The sequence below is a fragment of the Cetorhinus maximus genome, chromosome 28, assembly GCF_964194155.1.
Source record: "Cetorhinus maximus chromosome 28, sCetMax3.hap1.1, whole genome shotgun sequence".
Classification (NCBI taxonomy): Eukaryota; Metazoa; Chordata; class Chondrichthyes; order Lamniformes; family Cetorhinidae; genus Cetorhinus; species Cetorhinus maximus.
Window position 1 is genome coordinate 19,313,573 of NC_135906.1, and position 20,320 is coordinate 19,333,892.

Consider the following 20,320-nt stretch of genomic DNA (forward strand, 5'->3'; position numbering starts at 1 on the left):
GCATATAGTAATAATACAGCGCCTCCATGCTTCTTTATATCCATTCAATAGGAGTGCATTGGAAATGTCACTACCCATTTTAGAGTGGATGAAAGCTAGTCTCCAAAGGACCAAATAGGATGTATAGTGTATGGCAGTGCTCTTGAATTGGAAGAATTGTAAAGGAAGATAGCTGCACATTTTTCAGTAACTTTATTGTCCTGTTTTACAGTTAAGAAACACCAGCTGAAGGAGCAGAAATGTTGTATAGATCTCTGACTGTAACATCATAGCACTTGTATCCAATGCATTGTGAACAGGGCAATGGTTTGTGGATAGTGCTCCCTGTTCATGGAGTCATAGGAGCAAAGCCTTGTACCCTAACAGCAGGAACAGTGCTACATAAAACTTCTGCCCTCATGCTGTCTATTCAGTGGTGTAGAGTATCAAAAGGTGACTGAGGCAGCAATAAGTCTACAGATTTATGATTAGGGGGAAATCACTAGACTGTATTTCCTGCCTAAAATTCAAAATGGCAGCTATGTTGCTCTTAACAAACTGCTTGATAAATATAATGGCCATTATAACACCATATGTGCCTGCCAGATACTTTGGCTTGGTATTTGATTTTCCCAGAAAACTTAAGCACCACAGTTTCAAATAAAGAATCACTCCAACTTCTGATTCCCTCGTTTGACCAAAGCTAACTCCAGGGGCAGGATTCTCCTCTTTGGGGTGGAGTTTCAGCATGATGCAATCCCAATCCATTTTTCTAAATCAGGATTCATTTGTGAGGCACATTGGCTCTTGACATGAAACCCCCACCCCCAACCGAGGGAGCCCACTAGTACAAGGAAACGATGTTGTAGCACTAAAAGAGGTGATGTGGACTATATGGGGAGGAAGTACCCCAAACATGTCATTGAGGCTCCCACTGAAAGCTTTGCTAAGCAAGTGCTGAGCCTAACTTGGAGGGAGAGTAGGCTATCTCTGCCTTATTCTGGGCAGTATCAGAGAAGAATTCTGGCTCAAACGTCAGAGAGATAGCGAGGATTTCCTGAATTGGCTAGGATTGAAGGAATATACCAGATGTATTTATTGTTTAATAGTGACAGTGGATCTGAAATGCTTGGTTGGAATCAAAATTAGATTTGCAGGGTTTTTTTGCACTTAACAGGAGAGGGGTTTGTAGTTTGGACTGTAAACTTGTAAATGGTATTCTTGAACAGGATAAATTTGCAATGTGTGTAAACATACTTACATCATCTGCAAATACTTAGTGCGATTCATACATTACCCTAATTTATAAGTGATCAAGAGGATTCATGAGTCAACCTTGAAAAGGGATGTGCCTTGTTTGGCTTAATGGCCATTTCATGTTACATGCGAACATACAAATTAGGAGGAGTCGGCCACTTGGCCCCTGAAGCCTGCTCTGCCATTCAATAAGATCATGGCTGATCTGATTGTAATCTCAACCCCACATTCTCATGTTGTTAAAAAAAAAATTCTGTTTTCACATAGTTCAGGCAGTTTGAGCTATTATTTCCTATGTCTTCCCCCTTCACTCTACAGTACGACTTAGATTCTAAAGCAAGTCGTAACACCAACATCGTATTAACCCCGATTTTTAAACCCTTAAAAGAAATTTATTCAAAGTGAGGTCTTTGCAATTAGAAATAATCATTGTGCAGAACAATTACATCATATGGAATTGATTATAGTCATTGCATGTCATATATAGTCAGGGTCATTTCTACCTACATTGAAAAGCATATTTCGTTCACCATCCTATCCCAAGTCCAAAACTTGTCAAAGAACAGCCAGGGATGGGGTCAAGACTTCAGCAGTAAAGCAGCCATCAGAATTAATGAAAATTCATTGAAAAACTTTAATAACAAACACCTCAACATCAGAGGAAAACTGGACTATGTAAGAATTTAGATACCTGATTTATATTCTAGCTACTGACTGATAGGATGGAATTCTGTTTAAGGTGGATTCTAGTTGCTTTGATATGATGGTTGAGCCTCTACAAACCAGCTAATTAGATTCTCAGTGTTTTTGATGTGCTGTGCTTTATACTGTTTTAAATTAAGTTCCTGTATGTTAATTTGTGAAGTTCTGCTCTGTTTTAATCTCAGGGCCTTGTTTTCACTAACTGATTGTATTCTTTTTCCAGCGGTCGCATTCATTATAAGGATATGTACAGTTTATTGCGTGTTATCTCACCCCCTCTGGGCTTAGGCAAGAAATGTCCTCATAGGGTGGCCTGCAAGGTTTGACTTCCACTAACCTACCAACCTAAGCATCAATGAATGAGTGTGCTTTCTCTTTTTTTGCATTTCTTGAAGTAGAATGTGCAGGAAAATGCAGTCACCTAGAGAAAATAGCATGGAAATGCACTGACCAACCTCAACCTCAGCCATTGCTGCTTGTCGTAACCAATATCACTCGGCATCTTGGGTTACAGTAGTGTTCATTACTGTAGGGACAGAAACTGCATTGACAAAGACTGGCATCTCCTCACAACAGGCAGAGGACTTTTCATCAAGACTAAAAGAAAATGCTCTCTGTACTTCTATGCAATATTTTGACATTGCATAGATATTGGGTGAATTTCTGCAATTGACAGACCCATAAAGAATAACCTTGTAATTTTTTTGTTTTTGTTTGTTTCCTTCCATTTTTCTTTTCGTTCGTCTTGGATACATCTCCTTTTTGCCTCATTTCTGCTACAAAGTGGCCGCATCAGTTACACTGATATGTATGAGATGTTGAGACACATGTCTCCGCCCTTAGGCCTGGGGAAGAAATGCCCTGCGCGAGTTGCTTATAAGGTAGAAATGTGTCCTTAGTGTTCAGTGTGTCGGAGAAAATCTGTGACCTTTGAACTGTTAGGGTCAGGGATCGTGCAGTCCAAAAGAAGTGGGAGGAGTCTGAGAGGGTTGACAATAATTGTGATCTACCTATTAGTTGATGGAATACATATCTAAAAATCATACCTCAATTTCTTTTAGGAGGATTTAATTTATTTCCCAAACTCAATTACTTTCCCTTAATTGAAATCATTGTGGCGATTTTGCTTTTCTGCCTACCTGCAGTATTTGATCCAGCAATTGGTTTTTAAAAATTGAGCAAAAGACTTGCTTTTCGGTGTGATATTGGGCTAGATAAACATTTTCCCTTGCCTTTAGAATTTACAGATCTTGCTATCAGTGCGTTCTGGAGAAAAAAACTCACTACATTCCACAGGGCCAAACTCTCTTGTGTTCTTCCTCCAGTCTTTTTTTCAGTAGTTTGCATCTTCCCCTCCCTTCAGATCAGTTTATTGTTCACTGCATCAGGAGAACCAACAAGCAATCTCTAGACTCCTACTGCAAATGTGCCAGTCTCCCTTTTGGATTATCTAGTGAGAGGTGTGTTTGCATGGAAGAGAAAGGGAGGGGGGATCGTTCTTTCAGAGATTTGGTGGTCCAGGCAAGGACCTCAAATTACACTCACCATTGCTCTGACTGAATCGATTTAGATAAAGGCCTTGATGTGAATTCAAGTTTCAACCAAGGAACTAGCACATGTAGTCTCTTACCCTCCTCCCCCCAACTCCCCCTCACCTCCAACAGCCTAATCTGTTCTATAGCCACTCGGGTTAGTTTTGTTCAAGATCAACTTATCCAAAATTTAACAACAATTAACTAAAATGAATGTAAGCCCTTTATCCCCTCATTCCAATTTTCTCCCATCTCGCTTGATAGCACTAACACTTAATACAAATCAGGTTCCACAGGTGCTGACCACTCTTATCACTCCACCTGGATGGCCATTCTTTGAGGGTAAACCAGATAGCAAGTGTTGGCAAGCTTTTGACCCATGGAGTTGGCCACAGCCAACTGGTCATGCCTTCAGTTGACATCCACGCACATGATTGTCCAGCATTAGTATGACAACATTGACTTTTCCCTATTTGGGGTATACTGAATCTAATCACTATCCCATCAGAGATCAGCTGACTCAACACAAACCAAGGATGGAACCTGAGACCTTGCTGGTTTTTTTGACTCAGTATCATAATAGTCCATGCATTTACTCACTGCATGGGCCTTTGAGAGTATGAGCATTGTTCTCTTAAACCAGTATTCAAATCACAAACCAAAATGCCCTTAAACAGATTACCCTGTTTTGTTACCTTCACAACCAAAGGCAAAGGTGCTAGAATTCTTCTGGTTATTGTGCATGGCAAACATCCCCTGCAGTGAATCTTCATTTAGAATGTGTTCACAATCTTATTAGGGATAAGAAGCCTTACATGCAGTTAGAGTTCATACACATTGTAGCCAGAGAAATCCTTCCCCTGTAGAGTTAGGAAAAGTGAGATCCTGAGAAGCTGTGAGATCTGAGTGTTGGACAGAAAATGCATCATCAAAATATCACCCACTCTACCATTATTGCTTTTGTATTTTGAATGCAAAACAGAGTTTGAATCCAGCCTTCCTTAGCTTGGCGAAACCTGAATCAGAAAGGAAAAGATCATTGTTTTGATTGATGTGAACAAAATTTTAAAAAGTTCAATATAGGAAAGTTGTTTTACAACAAGCACACTCCCCTTCCTGTGGGTTGCATGATTGTTGTGTGTTTCAGAGAGGGAAAATTCAATTTCTCTTCAGATATTCAGGCTGAAGAATAGAATTTTTAAAGCATTAAATAGTTTTGATTTTCAAGTTCACCTCTGACCGTTTATCTATTACTAACTTTTCCAGCTTTTACCTATTTTCTTTCTGTCAATGCAGTTCTAACCTGTATTGGTCCCTTTTCCCTACATAATACGCCTGGTTAATCATTTGTGTTTTCTCCTTTCTCTCTTTCTCTCTCTCTCTCTCTCTCTGCTCCTCTCTCTCCCTCTATCCTGCATGCTGCAATGTGAAGATGTGCCAACATTAATAGGCAGTCATTAGTGGGCAAAATGCTGTGCCCTTGAGATTATCCAATACTAAAACTTTACCCTCTTTACCAAATTTTTTGTGATTTTAAATGTGGCTTCCCATAAAATTACCTATATTGCAGCGTATTTAATGCTGAGATCAACTTCATTTTTAGTTTTTAGTGCTTGCAAGCAAAACAAATATGTTTGCTTTGATGTTGGGAGCTGGATTGCCCCATGTCTGTTTATAATGGGGTGTTTACCACAGAGAAGAACATAATATCCCAGTTAAAATTCAAAATGTTGGCATATCAGTGCACCCATCTCAGGCACGGTTTCCCATTGAAATTCACGTAATCCAGCACATATGTAACCTCCTCTTTTCCAGCCCATTCATAACCTCTCTTTTCCAGCCCATGGATAATCTCTCTTTTCTATTCCTTATTCCTTTCCTAATTTCAACATTTTCTACCCCATTCTCACCTCAAGGTGGCACACGTTTTCAATTTTTAGACAACAGAATGAATGTGAAAACAAATATTACTATTTAAAATCTATGTGTCCTCCTGCAAGCTGACTAGATAAGACACAAATACTCCATTTGTGGCAGAATATTCTTGTTTTGGCTTGGGGTCAGTTGCAACCCAGGTCCTATCATCCGTGGTCCTCACCATGTTATCTGGGCTATGTGGCCTGCTCTGCTGTGGGATATCACCAGAGTTGGAATCCACAGCTGTTTCTTTGTCTTTTGTTGCAAGGATGAGAAAGCCAGGGAATGCTTTTAGATTGGCCTTTGTAGGTCAAAAGAAAGAGCTTTATTATAGAGCATATATTCCTATAATTTTTTTTCTCTTCCATTCCTGTGGAGTCTTCATTTGCCTGCTACTCAGTGTTGCTCATGACTTTGGCCCCCAATACCAAAAGAATCGGTGAATGATTTTAACACAAGTTAATGTTTAATGGGTCAAGTAGATTTCTACAAAATGTGGCCATAAACCACATCTCGGGGATCAGGCATTGCCGTTGGTGATGAGGTGAGAATGGTGAATGACCCTGCACTTTCCTTGAACCAATTAATCCTGTGTTTCACAAGATTTTGACCCTGGGTCTACCCCTATTTGGGAGCACAGGTCCTAGGGTATTTGAGTTAACCCAGTTCAGGTTCTAAAAGGTGAACCTCAGCAAACTTAAGTCTGCTATCCATGAAATTTACAGAACTAGGTTCCTCAAAGGGGATGTATTTGCCCACTTTCTAATATGGGTAATTTAATTACAGTATGAACTGTCCCATACATTTATAAATAATTGCTTTGAACAAGGTCAAGGATACTTTTAGCAGTTGCTGTTGCAAATACAGCTGGCCTTTCCTTGGAAGTACAGGACAGAAAGAGTTCAGGAGTCTGACTTGGGGAAGTCGAGATTGGAGGGTTTCATAAACAGGAGAAATGAAATAGAGAGGGAAATGAGTGACATTGCAGAGCAGATAATAGATGGTGAGAAAACCAAATGTGGAGTTTGAAGCTCATGGTCATAATGGACATCGAGGATGTGAACTCCTGGGTTTAGCCTGTGTGAGCAACTGAGAGTTTGAGGAAGTGAGCAGTTTCTCATGGGGCCAGATTCAATCTTGCTATTATTGTCCTAGAGAAAGTTGTGGAACATCCTCAACTTGCTGCCTGAAGCAACTAGATGGAAAACATAGTAAGAGTTATAAAGGGGCAGTGTTGGGTAATGTCAACATACAGGTGGAAGCTGAGCCATGGGTTGGGTCAACCACAGTGTGTAAACAAGAGATTGGAGTGGAGCTAAAAATGGAATCTTGGAATATGCTGGACATGATAACGCAGGCACAGGAGAAGTCTTCTCTGACAAGTACGTAACCATTAAAAGGCAGTGCCACCGAGGATGGAAGGTTCAGTTGTACCAAAGTCTAAGGAGAGGTTGAGGAGTCTTAAGGATATTGTTGGTAACTTTCAACAAGGTAGTCTTGGTGCTGTGGGTAAGATGCAAACCAGACAAGTGATTCAAACAGGGAATAATGGGATAGATGGACTCAAGTATGTGAAGCTGCAGAAAGAGAGATCATTGGGGAAACAGTGTCAGATAGAGTGGCAAACTGAAAGAGGTAAAGTGTAATGTAATGTGAAAGGTGGGCAGAGTTAATGACGATACTAGAAGAAGCAAACTCAGGATTGTAAAGGGAAGTGGGGCAATGTGTGCAATAAAGAATGGCAGACTGAGCCAGTGGGCTGGGTTAGGGGCTGTGGTCCAAAGAATTATGCTCACAGCTGGGCATAGATAGTAGTCTTGAGTTATATTTATGAATCATAGATAACATATAGAAGAACTTGAAATAGCAGAGTTCAGAGCATGCCTGATGTTTTGTCAGCCACAGTACATAATTATGTATGGAATCATAGAATGGCTACAACACAGGTCATTTGGCCATTCATGTCTGTACTGGCTCCCTGCGAGAACAACTCAGCTAGTCCCACTCCCCCACATTTTCCCTGCAGCCCCGCAAAGTTTATTCAATACCCTTTTGAAAGTCATGATTGAATCTGCTTCCACAACTCTCAGACAGTGCATTCTTGAACCTAACCACTCCTAAAAACTGTAATTCTAAACAACGCCTGAGACACGTAATTTTCCATGCAGGAAAGATAAGAGTGATAAGAAGGCTCTGTTTGTCTAAATATTACAAAGAATGAAAATAAAGGAAGACCATGGCTTGCCTGATGGTTGGAGACCAGGGCCAATGTGCTGGTCAAATTCTAGGCTTTCAATGCCTGGCTCCTTCCAAGTTGATGTTGAGGGATGCTTTGTTTCCTGTAGAATTTCAAATTCACAAGTTGTCATCTTGATTCTTTGTTTGCTTGGGAAAAAATCTATTAATACAGTATTGGCTGTAAGGAACTCAGGCTGATCTCAGACCTGGTGTATGAGTGGTGATTCTTACAGCCAGTCAGCAGAAAAGTGGCAAAATTGATAGCAAACTGACTACAAAATAGAAAACAGAGAGTAGGGAGTTAAAGGTAGTTACCCAGACTAGCAGAAGATGGGAAGTAGTTTTCCACTAGGATTAGTGCCAGTCCCACTGCTATTCACCATTTATTCACATTTGCAGATGATGCCAAGTTGAGGGGATTTCAATACTGAAGAAAACTGTGACAAGAAGATATTAATCGTGCAAAATGGATGTGTAAATGGAAAATTGATTTCAATGTCGTTAAGTGCGAGGTGGTGCATTTTGGTAGGAGGAATAATGGGGTTACATCATCCTTGAAAAATAAGAGCCCAAATGGTGCAAAGAGATCCAGGGAGATTCACAAATCATTAAAATTAGCAATGCAGGTTAACAAAGCCATAACGATGTAAACAAAGCAGGGGTACATTTCTATAGGAATATAGCTGAAATGCAGGGAAGCTATGTCAAACTTATTTAGAACCTTGGGTAGACCACACATAGGAGTGCACAGTTCTGGCCTCCATTTTTACACAAGAAGGCTATAAAAGCACCGGAGAAGATGCAATAGAAGATTTACAAAGATGATACCGGAACTAAGAGGTGATAACTATCAGGAATGGCTGAAGAGGCTAGAGCTCTTTTCTCTAGAAAAGAAATGTCTGTATAGTGGCTTGATTGAGATCTTTAAAATTTTGAGGGGTTTGACACTTGAAGGGGAGTATAAAGCTAGGGGCTATAAATATAAAATAGTCATTAATAAATCCAATAGAGAATTCAAGAGAAATTTCGTTACCCAGAGAGTGGGTATTTTCAATTGGAATTTTCAATTTACTACCGTACTGGAATAGTTGAGGCAAATAGCATAGGTCATTTAAGGGGAAGCTCGATAAGCACATCAAGGAGAAAGTAATATAAGGATATGTTGATAGCGTGAGAAGAAGTAAAGTGAGAGGAATCAGTATAGGCCTGTTGGGCCAAACGGCCTGTTTCTGTCCTGTAAATTCTATGAAACTTGATGGCTAACAGCAACTGTGATCCTTTTTATGGACTGTTCACACTGTGCCCAGGCCACTGGTTCAATGAGTCTCACTCCAAATTCACCAGGAACATCAAGGCGATGTTGGCCATTTTGTTGGGAATGCTGCCAAACTAGAAATGGAAGCGTGCCAAACCTGAATTGGAAAGCAGGGCTTGTCAAAATTGAAAGCAAAAGAAATAAAATAATTTCAACATCAGAATAGTAGTGGAATTGGGGATTGGTAATGGGAGCTCAGCTGGCATGTCAGTCACCGTCATGCCTTTTTAATAGCATAGATGCAATATATTGTAGCGTAGTAAAGGCACCATATAGGTAAAGGGCAACCAGCTTATGACCACTGCTGATGGTCACGCTGAGATGTAAAGAGAGAAAACAGAAGCCAAGGACCCTTCCTATTCCCCACAGAGTGGGGAAAAATTCAGAAGGAGGAAGAATCTCAGCAGGTCTGTGGTGACCGATTCCCTAGTGCCCAGCTTTGGACTGGGAGCAGATCATCTGCTTGTCCTCCCAGCAGCAAAATTGGAAATAGAGGGATTTCATACCTATAAAGAACATTTCTAAAAAAAACTGCTCCTTCATTCATTTATTCTTTCAAAAAATTCTCACATATTTACTGATAACTGATCATTTTATTCCTGACTGATTAGCAACCAATGAAGGACTACTAATGTCTGTTGAGATATTTACATGTAGCACTCACTGCACTGGATCAGACTCATAAAAAGCTGTAATGGTTATACAAAGGTGTAATCATGCAGTGATTATGTCACAATGGGTTATTTAGCTCTCTATGTCATGTGATGGTACCAGCTATGGCCTCCTTGCACACTCCCTTTTCCCAATCAATTAACTGAGTATGAAAAATAATTCTGGATGAAAGATCATGTTTTTTGCATTGGTGGCACACTGATTTTGCAAGTGTGCTCATGCCAGGGGCTGTCAGAAAGTGTGCCTTTATTTCATTTTGTCTGTAGAGAATGACAATGTAATATATGTACACATATATAAATAGAATCAATATTAGTTTAGATTACCAAAGTGTCTAGATCACATTGCTCTCACAAATTACAATTTAGAAATCACTCCACTATATATTTTATTTTGATAATAGCTGTTTAAGTTTCTAGAGTAGTTTTGTTCAATTTGCTGAAGTGGTTATCTATTCCCCACAGGAATAGAAAGTGAGGACTTAAAAGTTTACCACGAACAATTTGTAGTTAATTAATGTCAATATGCCAATCTCTTTTATATTAGCTAGCTAACTGGGCAGGAGATAAAGGCTGATATTTGGTCACATGATGTTCCTCAGCATGTGGAATGGCCAGACTTTTCCAATTGAATTCTAGCCTGCTTCCTCCCAGATACACCAGACAGTACGACTTATGTCCTCCCATTGGTGTAGGGATGTCAGTCAACACTTACATTGCAACTGGGCAGTCCCAGGATCAAGTTATATGGTCGTCTTGTCACTGACATATTATCTGTGCTGTGTTGGCCTTTGAAAGCTGTAAGGTGCGATTATGTTCTTTCGAATATCAGGAATGGGACTTACTCAGTGGGCTTCAGAAACAGGCTGCCATGCAGATATCTGTGCTGTGGACCTCCCAACTGGAAAAAGGTTTTTTGGAGGATGAAATTGGAAGGAAATTTGAGGGGAGAGGGACAATGGTTCTAACGGAATACTGTAAATTTTAAAAAGGCAAATCTTACATTAGATTATCTTCCTGTAATTTGCTTAATTGTTCCCCCTTCCCTATATGGTCTCCCTCTTCCCCATGCCCCTTTCTGGCTCACCCCAGCTGGGGTTCTATAGCTTGTTAGGAAACTGAGAGAGCAGCCTAGCTGGGCCCACAGCAATCTCTGATTACCGCTTCTTCCCTCAGGGGTTATCCTTACCCTGTGCTTGATGCCCCTCTCAGGGCCATGATTCAAATTTAAAAATTGTTGATGAGCAGTAGCGGCTGATCTTGTTTCTTACCCCAGTGGAACTGTTCCTCTCATCCTGTTCTTCCCTGGGTGGCCCAAGATTAAATATTTTCCGTCCCCATTCACCATTAAGCTCTCCACTCCCCTTTGTTCCATACCTTGTGTGTTGACCTTTTACATGACCTCAAAAATAAGCAGTTCAGTTAGTGATTTAACTGTTTCCGCTGAATGATATAAAACAATTAGTAATTTTTCCATGAATCATTCTCCTGTGGTTCCAGATCTTGCTCAGCCAGTCTCAAATAAACATAAAACACAGCTTAGATATGTTTGATATTTATTGCATTATTATGACCAACCCTTCCCTTCCCAAAACATGTTGAGCTCCAAACCGAAAGCAGAGCTCCTCTCCATTGGTTCATTGGTTAAACACTCCACCTATTATATAACTGCCATATAGACCAGAAAGATCATGGATTCAATAGCAAATATGGAAGGAGACTCCTGATTGCAAAATCGAAGAACATCTAAAAAGTGAGAAATAAAACTAAAAATAGCAAAAATAAATTATACCAACATTAAATATTCATAAACCAGTTAGCTTGCAAAAACTCCTCAACCAAAAGCAAATTCCCCATTGAAAGTGACACATAGTAACACACTATTCACAAAATCAACTCTCAAGAGATCAGGTATTGGAATGGAGCCAGCCTCTTCATTCTGGTTTGCACAAAGAATCCTATCAATACAGATCAAACTTCCACCTTCCCCTGACCCCACCAGACTCTGATTTTTATCTTTTTATTTTTAAAAAGATGCCCAATGAACTTTTCCCTCTTATCTTCCCACATTTACATTTTCCTATGTGATTATCTTTTTATATACATGGCCTTTTGCTGATGTCTGCTAATCCTTTCTGACATTTTGTGTCCTTCCAAACAATACTGCTTGTCTAGAAAATTCTGTGCTGATGGGAAGAATGCTTCTGTAACATCTTTCAATACCCCCAATCTCCCAAGCCATTTTTGAGGTTCCATGGGAACAAACATATGGATTTTTTTGATTTTCCCTTATAATTCATTTACTCATGTTTAGATATGAGTTCCTCAGGATAGTACCCTAGGCCCAACTAACTTCAGTTGTTTTATCAATGACCTTCCCTTCATCATCATGTCAGAAATGGGAATGTTCACTGATGATTGCACAGTGCTCAGTACCGATCCTCAGACACTGAAGCAGTCTGTGTGTCCATATGCAGCAAGACCTGGACAGCATTCCGTCACGGCGGGGTCGGGGCCATAAAATGTGGTGAACCGTTCAAACGTCCATTGACTTCGGTGGGACTGGAAAATCTCGCTAGCGGGAGGGGCCATAAAATTCCACCCTGTGTCAGATCTCTCATGCACCTTTTGTAAATAATGACATAACTGCTGTAGATAGAGAGCAAATACTGACACACAGCTGGAGACAATCTGCAGATACTCATATTGACACAGTCTGAGGACCAACAGTTCCCTGTCCTAACTTGAGTTTTAACTGTCCATGGGAACACAGTGCTGTCAATACAGAGATCCTTTTGCCAGTGTACAGAAATACAAATGTGTCAGTAAGTCAATAAATATAGAGGTCTAATGACTTCACAGCCCCTAGGGTACCGTTAAGGAACCCGAGTTGGAACATGTATATCTTAAATGATTTCCACTGTTCCTTATATACAGCATGACGATTTTTGGACACTTCTTCAAATACCTCTGCCATTTTTCAGCTCTCACTCTCTCATCCCCACTCTCTCATACTGTCTCTGCTTATCTTCCTCTCCCCATTATCTCTCGCACTCTCTTTCTCTTCACCCCCTTTCCATTACTTGCATTACACTTTCCTCAAAAATAACCTTGAAACCATTTCATAGTCTCCAGATTTAATTGCATCAAATGCACTATCTTTGTCCATTCCTAATTCACTCAAGAACCTCTGGATGCTGCTGTTAATTATCCTTGAATAATGCTACATTGCATTGAGAGAGCAGATTTTAAGCAATAGCATTTATAGCATAACTGTGAATGAAACACAATTGTCTTATCCTTAGAAGCTTCTGTGTGAACTTGACTGCACTGCTTGTCCTGTGGGGTACTTGTGCTGCATGCTGCATGCTTCTGCATCACTTGTGTTTGTTAACTGGATGTCAGTACCTCAAGTGGAACTGGGAATGACCATTGCATTGTTTACTGTTCCACTGATTATTTGTGTGCATCGTGTTAAATTGCAATGATGACCTGCGTATTTGCATCTGTACACAAATGGAATGAACTGTTTGACAATGTTTAAACTAAAATGAAAAGAGCCTCCAAGTGCTTTGTGGTGACTCAACCAAACAGCAAATGGTTTGGGCTAGGTTTGTTGTGATTGGTTCCCTGCAGAGGCTCTTGCGAATGGATTTACCGGTTGCTGATGACAACAGTGTGCACTTCAACTCCACGCTCATGGCACTAATTAGGACAGCCTTGGACATCAAAATAGCAAAAGGTATAGTGTGGATTTATCCATTGTCATGCACCTGCAGGCCGTGGTAATTGCTACTACAGTACATAACTAACGAAGAAAAGTTTGTGAAGATTTTTACATGTTATCAATCTCATGCATAGGTGTTCAAGAATGAAGACCTTACTTGCATTGCATAATTATGTCATGTTGCCAAGTAGATCAAAGGTGGGGCATTCATTTATTATGTATCCCGACTTTTGTTTGGAGGCTCCACCAACACATCTTTTCATTGTGTGAACAGCTCCAAGAAGGGGGTTCACGCCTCACACCAGAGGGTGGAGTGCATAACCTAGCCCAGGGGTCAGCAACCTTTTTTACCTGAAAAGCCTTTTTTTAAAAAAAAAATTGTCTAAAATAAAAACTATTGGGAGCCACAAGTTGAAAATTCAGCATTTCTAAACCAAATACTTGGCAAAGTGCCAAGTGTCTCTGGTAGCATGCATAATTTTCATATATCATAAAATACATGTATTAAATTTATGTATCAGTAGAAAAAAATTAAAATAAGTCAAACTCTGAATTATCACAGTTTTTGAATTTTTTCACTATGATTTTGTCAGTAAACTCACCCTTAAAACAAACGTTAACTTAGATGCATAGAATCAAGACAATTGTTTCAGCTGTTGACTCTTGTGATTTAAAAAAAGCTTCTAATAGCACATTCAGAATAAGTTACCATCTCAGCTATATTGGAAAGGATAATGACCACAATTGTAAAACCTATTCCTCATACCAAAGGCACTATCTATAACCATGATGTAGTTACCCCACTCAAATAGATTTGGAGCACAACGATGTTTTTCATTAAAATGATCATTTGCTAAAATGATCAAGTGCAGCATATTGATTAGCATTTTATCCCCACAATAAAAACACGGCTCTTACTTGTCTTAATATTTTTAGGCTTTTTTCATGTTAATGCAATCCAACCACAGAAGTTTGGAACCACAAATGAGATGTTAAAGAGCCACATGCAGCTCCAGAGTCACAGGTTGCAGACCCCTGACCTAGCCTGACAATCCAATGCAGTACTGAGCGAAAGCTGTGTTGTGGGAGATGCCATCCTTTGGATGGGTCATTAAACCAAGTCTTTTTGTGCCTCATGCTTCAGGTGGAGGCTTGCCGTGGTGCTATTTGAAGAAGAGTAGATAGTTCTTCTGGTGCTGACCCTCAGCCAACACACAAAAACTCAGATTTAACTGGTGATTCCACTTATTGTCATTTTTCAAATCTTGCTATGTGCAAAAAAAACCCTATTTCATTCAGAGCCATTACTGCACTTCACATTAATTGATTGCTTCTGAATGATGTGTTAAGACACTGAATAAAAGCAAGTCCTTTCTTTTCCAGGCGGGGAAACATCCAGCTTCCAGACCTCTTTCAGTTTCACTCTAACAACAACTGCTGGAAAGTGTGGGGAAGCTGTCATGATTCTGCCTCCTTCATTGCGGGAAGTGTCTAGCCTCTGCTCAGCATCTCCTTATTCCTACATGATTCAAACTAATAACCCGCCCTGAAGGGGGTAAATCTTAGGTGTAGATCTGTGTTCAATGCACAAAGGTGGTGCTCCAATACAAAACATGTGTACCCCAAATAGCAACTACTTAATTTTCAATGGCATTGAAATTTTAAACAAAAACACCATCCCAACTTAATAAAAAAAAATTCTTGGTTATGTACTACAACTGCTTCACTAAGTTGCAGCCTTCCAAGTAATATGGGGAAATTTTCCCCTCTGTTCTCTGTGCATGTGAAGAAGAGGTTTACATATGTGGCGCATAGAAGAAATCTTGCTCTGTTGTGGTTGTCTATAAAAACATTTTTGCAATGATTGTGGCCTCATTCAAATTTATTCCAAAATGTTCTACCAATCTGTTTCTTTATTAGGAGGGGCTGATAAACACCAAATGGACCGAGAGTTGAGGAAGGAGATGATGTCTATATGGCCGAACCTTTCCCAGAAGACAATTGACCTACTAGTGACACCTCACAAATGTAAGTGCAGTTCTCAGTGATAACTTCCTTTACTCCTCCATCAGTTCTTTACACTTCCTAGTGTGCCAACTGGAAGGACAGATTTCTGCCATGTCACTGTCATTGCTATATGTGAACCAAGTGAGCGGTTGTACTGGGAAAAAGTCAGGGTGACTTGCATTTCCTAATTTCATCTTCTGCCACCCCCCCTCCATCCCCCAGCTCTCCCCCCAGAGAGGCGATCAGCTCAAATGTGCTGTCCATTACCCTATTAACTCTAACGCTATGTCTAAACATTGTTTTTGGTATTGTTGGCAGTTCTCAATGGCAGGACTTTCTTAATTGTTCACTTAATAGTAAAAAGGTTCATGCTGTCAAACCAGTGTTTCTATTGGTGAAACTGTACTGTTGTGTACAGCAGGGCTAACTGCCCTCTGATGGTAGAAACTTATCACAAAAGCTAGCAATTCAGGCCAGTTTATTTATTCTCTACCTTCCACTTACTGCTCTACCTGCACTAAATCAAGGAAGATTCCAGCTCTCCATTCATCACCATCATCTTTCAGGATTCCTCATGACATTATTGTCATTTCAGAGTTCAGTCACCATCACTTAACCCTCATTGGCCATCAGTTATTAAAGAACTCATTCACTATAAATCTTAGCTTCTCTTTGTAGCTCATTAGCTACAAAGGCAATATTGTATTCATTACCATGGAATCTTTTCTTCCTTTTTTTCTTAAATTAAGTGCTCAAGAATTGGATGGTTCCAAACTTTGGCCACACAGCTGGTTTCTGTGGAATCCCATCCGTGAAGAAGCATTGGTGTTGACAGATTGGAGTCAGTCATCAAATTTTTTCATCTTCCTCAATGTGATTGTGAAAATTACCAGATTTTAGAAAATTGAGAGAAATATGAGTGAAAATTCACTAGATGTTTAGGAAAGGAGTACAGGGAGAGATTGGGAAGAGAGCATGTAACCAACAAAAGCCCCAGCTCTTGGTTTCAGTCTCCTAATTCTTCTTCTTGTCTTCTAATCTTCCTGTCTGCAGCAACTGATCTCACAGTGGGGAAGATCTATGCAGCTATGATGATCATGGAATACTATCGACAAAGCAAAGCCAAAAAGCTCCAGCTACTCCGTGAGGAGCAGGTACTAGCATAGCGGAGAGAAATGATTGAATCTCAAATGATGTCATACTGTCCAAAAAGAACAAAACAGAGAATTACAGAGAAAGAAAAACAGCTTTCCTTAATTTGCTGTGCTTCCAATTTTGCTTGATGTATGCTTCTTACGCATTCCCATCCATGCTGTTTCACTTTAGATGTCACAGTAATAGAGAATAGAACATTTTTAACAGCACTTATCTCCCAACCTGGTTATTTATTTTTGCATCTCAGCAAATCTGGGGTATACAAACTGTGGCTCATGGGTCATATATGTCTGGCAAGTCCTAGCAGTACAGCCCATGCAACCTCAATAACTGTGTTTCAATTTGCACACATTTCTCACTTGTTGGCTTGTTCTGTTTGAATTTTGTAGGCCTGGAGGTTTGGAAAGGGCTATTTGTAGCACCGTTGCTCTAGGAACACAGGGATCTGTTAGCATCAGCAACTTGAGATATAATGAGAACAAGCATTTAAAGTTTATATATGGCTTATGAGGATCCATGTTTAGCAGGTCATGGTGACTCAGCTTGAATGCTCCTTCAAATACTCTTGCTGGCATAAACTATAATTATGAACATCTGTGTTTTTACCCTTTAATTATAAATCTTTTTAAAGTTTATATAGATAGATAAAAGCACGATCACCTTAATGAAAAAGTGTTTGTCAAATAATTACATTTTGGAAGAGATGAAGGATAAGGAGCTCAAAAATGCAATGTTGTGTTTCAGCAACAAAATTTAGAAAAAAGTTCACCAAGCCTGAATTTTTCGTTCATCGGGCACGCGCAATTGGTGGGTCCGGCAACGGAGGGGAAATGGGATCCGCAGCCAATCACGATTTCACGCTGGCTGGCCAGTTAATGGCCAGCCAGCGTGAAACGTGCGTTGAAATGCTCAGCGCTGATGGGGTGGGGGCGGGAAGAGGATGGGCCCCGACCTAACTGAGGGTGGGGTTGAGTGCTTTGAGAGAGCTCCCTGCAGGCAGACAGCTGCCCCAGGGAGCTGCAGACCTCCACAAAATAAAGGAAGTTACAAAAATGCTGCAAAATATGTCCATGCAGCACAATCAAGCACCTAAAAGCATATCTCATAAAAACACAGTCCCCAGATATCTCTCTTTATTTTATTTCCCCACAGAGATTTCATCTTATCCTGGATCAAGGTTTGAGCAAAAATGTGAATGCTGCCTGGGAGAATGGTCCGTCTGCCAACCATAAGTGTGGACAGGCCTTGTAAAATCGCTGTTAATTTCATTGTTAATGGGCTTAATCGGTGGGCACACTTCCGACTGTCGCGTATACCCGATGAATGAAATATCGTGCAGGTGCACGATGACGTCGGGACGCTAGCCCGACGTCATCTCGCGCTATTTCACCTCCGTTCGGGATGGGCACGCATCTGTCTGCCTGCGAGACATAAAATTCTGGCCCACGCCTTTTTTTAATGTAAAGTGATGCCCCTTTTGATGGGAGAAGCTTGCTGTTTAGCATTAGTTGGGCCTGTCAGATATCAGAAGTTCAACAATGTCTATTAATTAACCAATCCCTTGCTTTCTTCAGGTAATATTGTTTGTGGTTTTTTCCATCTGTTTCCTGCTGGTTCCTTCCCCGTTTTTACTGCCTGACGCTTCTGGTCTCTTTTTATTTTATTTTGAATGCTTTGTGACCTCATATTGTTCACATGCATGAGACTGAGCCAATTACTAGACTCAGCCTTAAGTCAGTATTCTGCCCATGTAGTGTTAAAGTTGTGCATCCATGGCCAATGTTATAACCAGAGACATCAGTTTTAGAAGCGTGTTCAACACCAGAAAACATTAATTGTACTCGAAGCACATTGAAGCAAATGGCGATAACATCAATTATACATATGCCAGCATTTATATAATACTAGCTGATCTCCTGTGACACCTGGGGAAGGAGCACAGTTGCAGCATTTAGCTGCTAAGGTGACACTCTACTTAACCTGGCCTTAAGGTACTTTCTGTGGGGAAAGTGATCTTATCAGACACATCCTATGGTCAATTAGAGGCTAATTGTTGTGGGAGATTAGCAACTTCTAGTTTCTGCTCGAGGAGAGGTCAAGTTGTACATCAAGTACAGAAAATTGGCATTTTTCGTGAAATTTTGACACTTCTTCGATATTTTGTGATATTTGAAGTGTGATTGATACTTGCTAACTTATGGATTTGTATAGTAGTGAATTTCCATACTCACAGTAAGTCAAGAGATTGTGCTGTTTTATAAGGACAGAAACATTATATGTAAATTCTGCAGCTTAAGTGTGTGTGGGTATTTGACCCTTTAAGGATTTGCATTCTAGAAAAGTTTACTTGTGGCACTTACAGGTCAGGCTGTAGATCAGAACCCTATCTTTGTTTATAAACAGTCAATTAAGAAACTGCAGTATTAATTATGATACAGATATTTGTTTTTAATATATTTTTTATTTTGTAGTAGAGGGAAATTCAGAGGAGCAATGTTCCTCATTGTAGCAATAATAAAGAGAGATAAGAAAGGTTATGAAGGGAAAGAAGTTGGTTGTTAGAGGTGAGTATGTGATGTGTCATTCTTGTAGCGGCAGTGCTGAACTGAGTAACTGATTATTCTGAATAGAATAAGCTGCTCCAAATACTGGTTCCTATTTCACTAAAACAACCTGAATAATTTCTACACATTGGCTCTTTATCTGGAGAGCCATGCAGATCCCTTGGTTCTCAGTTTTGTTTCAGTCGGTATATTGTTACTGCAATAAACATCTTGAGTTATAATATTTTTAGGAAGGAGCAAATAGCAAAGAAAAGGGAAGACTCAAAATTTTGATAGGGAGTAAATGGAGAAGGGTGAATGGAACTTCTATAATGTTAACCAGTCTCCTGCCTCAAGCAGTATGTTTGAATGCCTACTAGGGTAGAGGCATTGTGATTTATGAGTAACAAAATACATTAAGTAAATGAGATAATTGTGGAAGCACACCAGCCGAATAAATATATACCATTTTTAAAAAGCAACTACAATTCAGAGTACTGTGGATAAATAAAGAGGTTATAAAATAACATTGAAGAATAAAATATTTAAAATGATTAAAATAAGGGAGAATACAAGAAAGTAAGGAGAGAAGTTAAGAAAGAGATAAGGAAAGTAAAGTGAATATGAGGAGAGAATTACAAAAAAACGCTGAAAGGACAGTGAAGTATTCTGTAAACATATCGGTAAAAAGAGATTTATTGAATGTGAGTTGGGATGCTTGAGAGGAGAGGATGGCGAGGCTATAGGGGATCTGCAGAAATTGGCAAGAAGTGTTTACTAAGGAGAATATTCTATGATTCTTTAAGATAAATCCTGAATTGTTTAATAGCAAAATGAGATTTGATTTAATAAAGCATTAGGAAAGTTAACTAAGATAAAGGATGACAAAATACAAATTAATGGGATACATGTGAGGATACAGAGGGGAAAAAGGAGAAAAAAATATGTAGACTCAGTCAACCATTTTGTAGTCAGCTCCTGTTATGATACAACAGTTTGGTAAAGGCTGTTATTTAAAATCCCAGAGAGAAACTTTAAACAACTGCCATAAGCTATATTTTCAATTGGTATGTTTGAGATGCAGGAATAAGACCACCAGTTCTCGAGAGGTTCTTACAGCAAACTAAATGAGAGATTTATTAATTTACAACAAATTAAACATATACACATGGCTACAAATTACTATCATAACTTTTAACAAACTCCCAAATTAATCTCCACTAAGGCAACAATAACCAACAGACTTAAACAGACACCAGGCAAAGCACTTTTCACCT

At 39.7% G+C, this 20,320-nt stretch overlaps 1 protein-coding gene across 1 annotated transcript in view; it reads left to right on the forward strand.

Moving 5' to 3' along the window:
* LOC144668888 (voltage-dependent P/Q-type calcium channel subunit alpha-1A-like) overlaps nucleotides 1–20,320 on the forward strand; it is a 741,147-nt gene that overhangs the window by 646,533 nt on the left and 74,294 nt on the right. Inside the window, exons 39-42 of the mRNA XM_078531346.1 lie at nucleotides 2,723–2,819; nucleotides 13,248–13,353; nucleotides 15,259–15,366; nucleotides 16,399–16,499. Coding sequence (XP_078387472.1) covers nucleotides 2,723–2,819; nucleotides 13,248–13,353; nucleotides 15,259–15,366; nucleotides 16,399–16,499 — 412 coding nt within the window. The remainder of the gene's footprint in view (nucleotides 1–2,722; nucleotides 2,820–13,247; nucleotides 13,354–15,258; nucleotides 15,367–16,398; nucleotides 16,500–20,320) is intronic.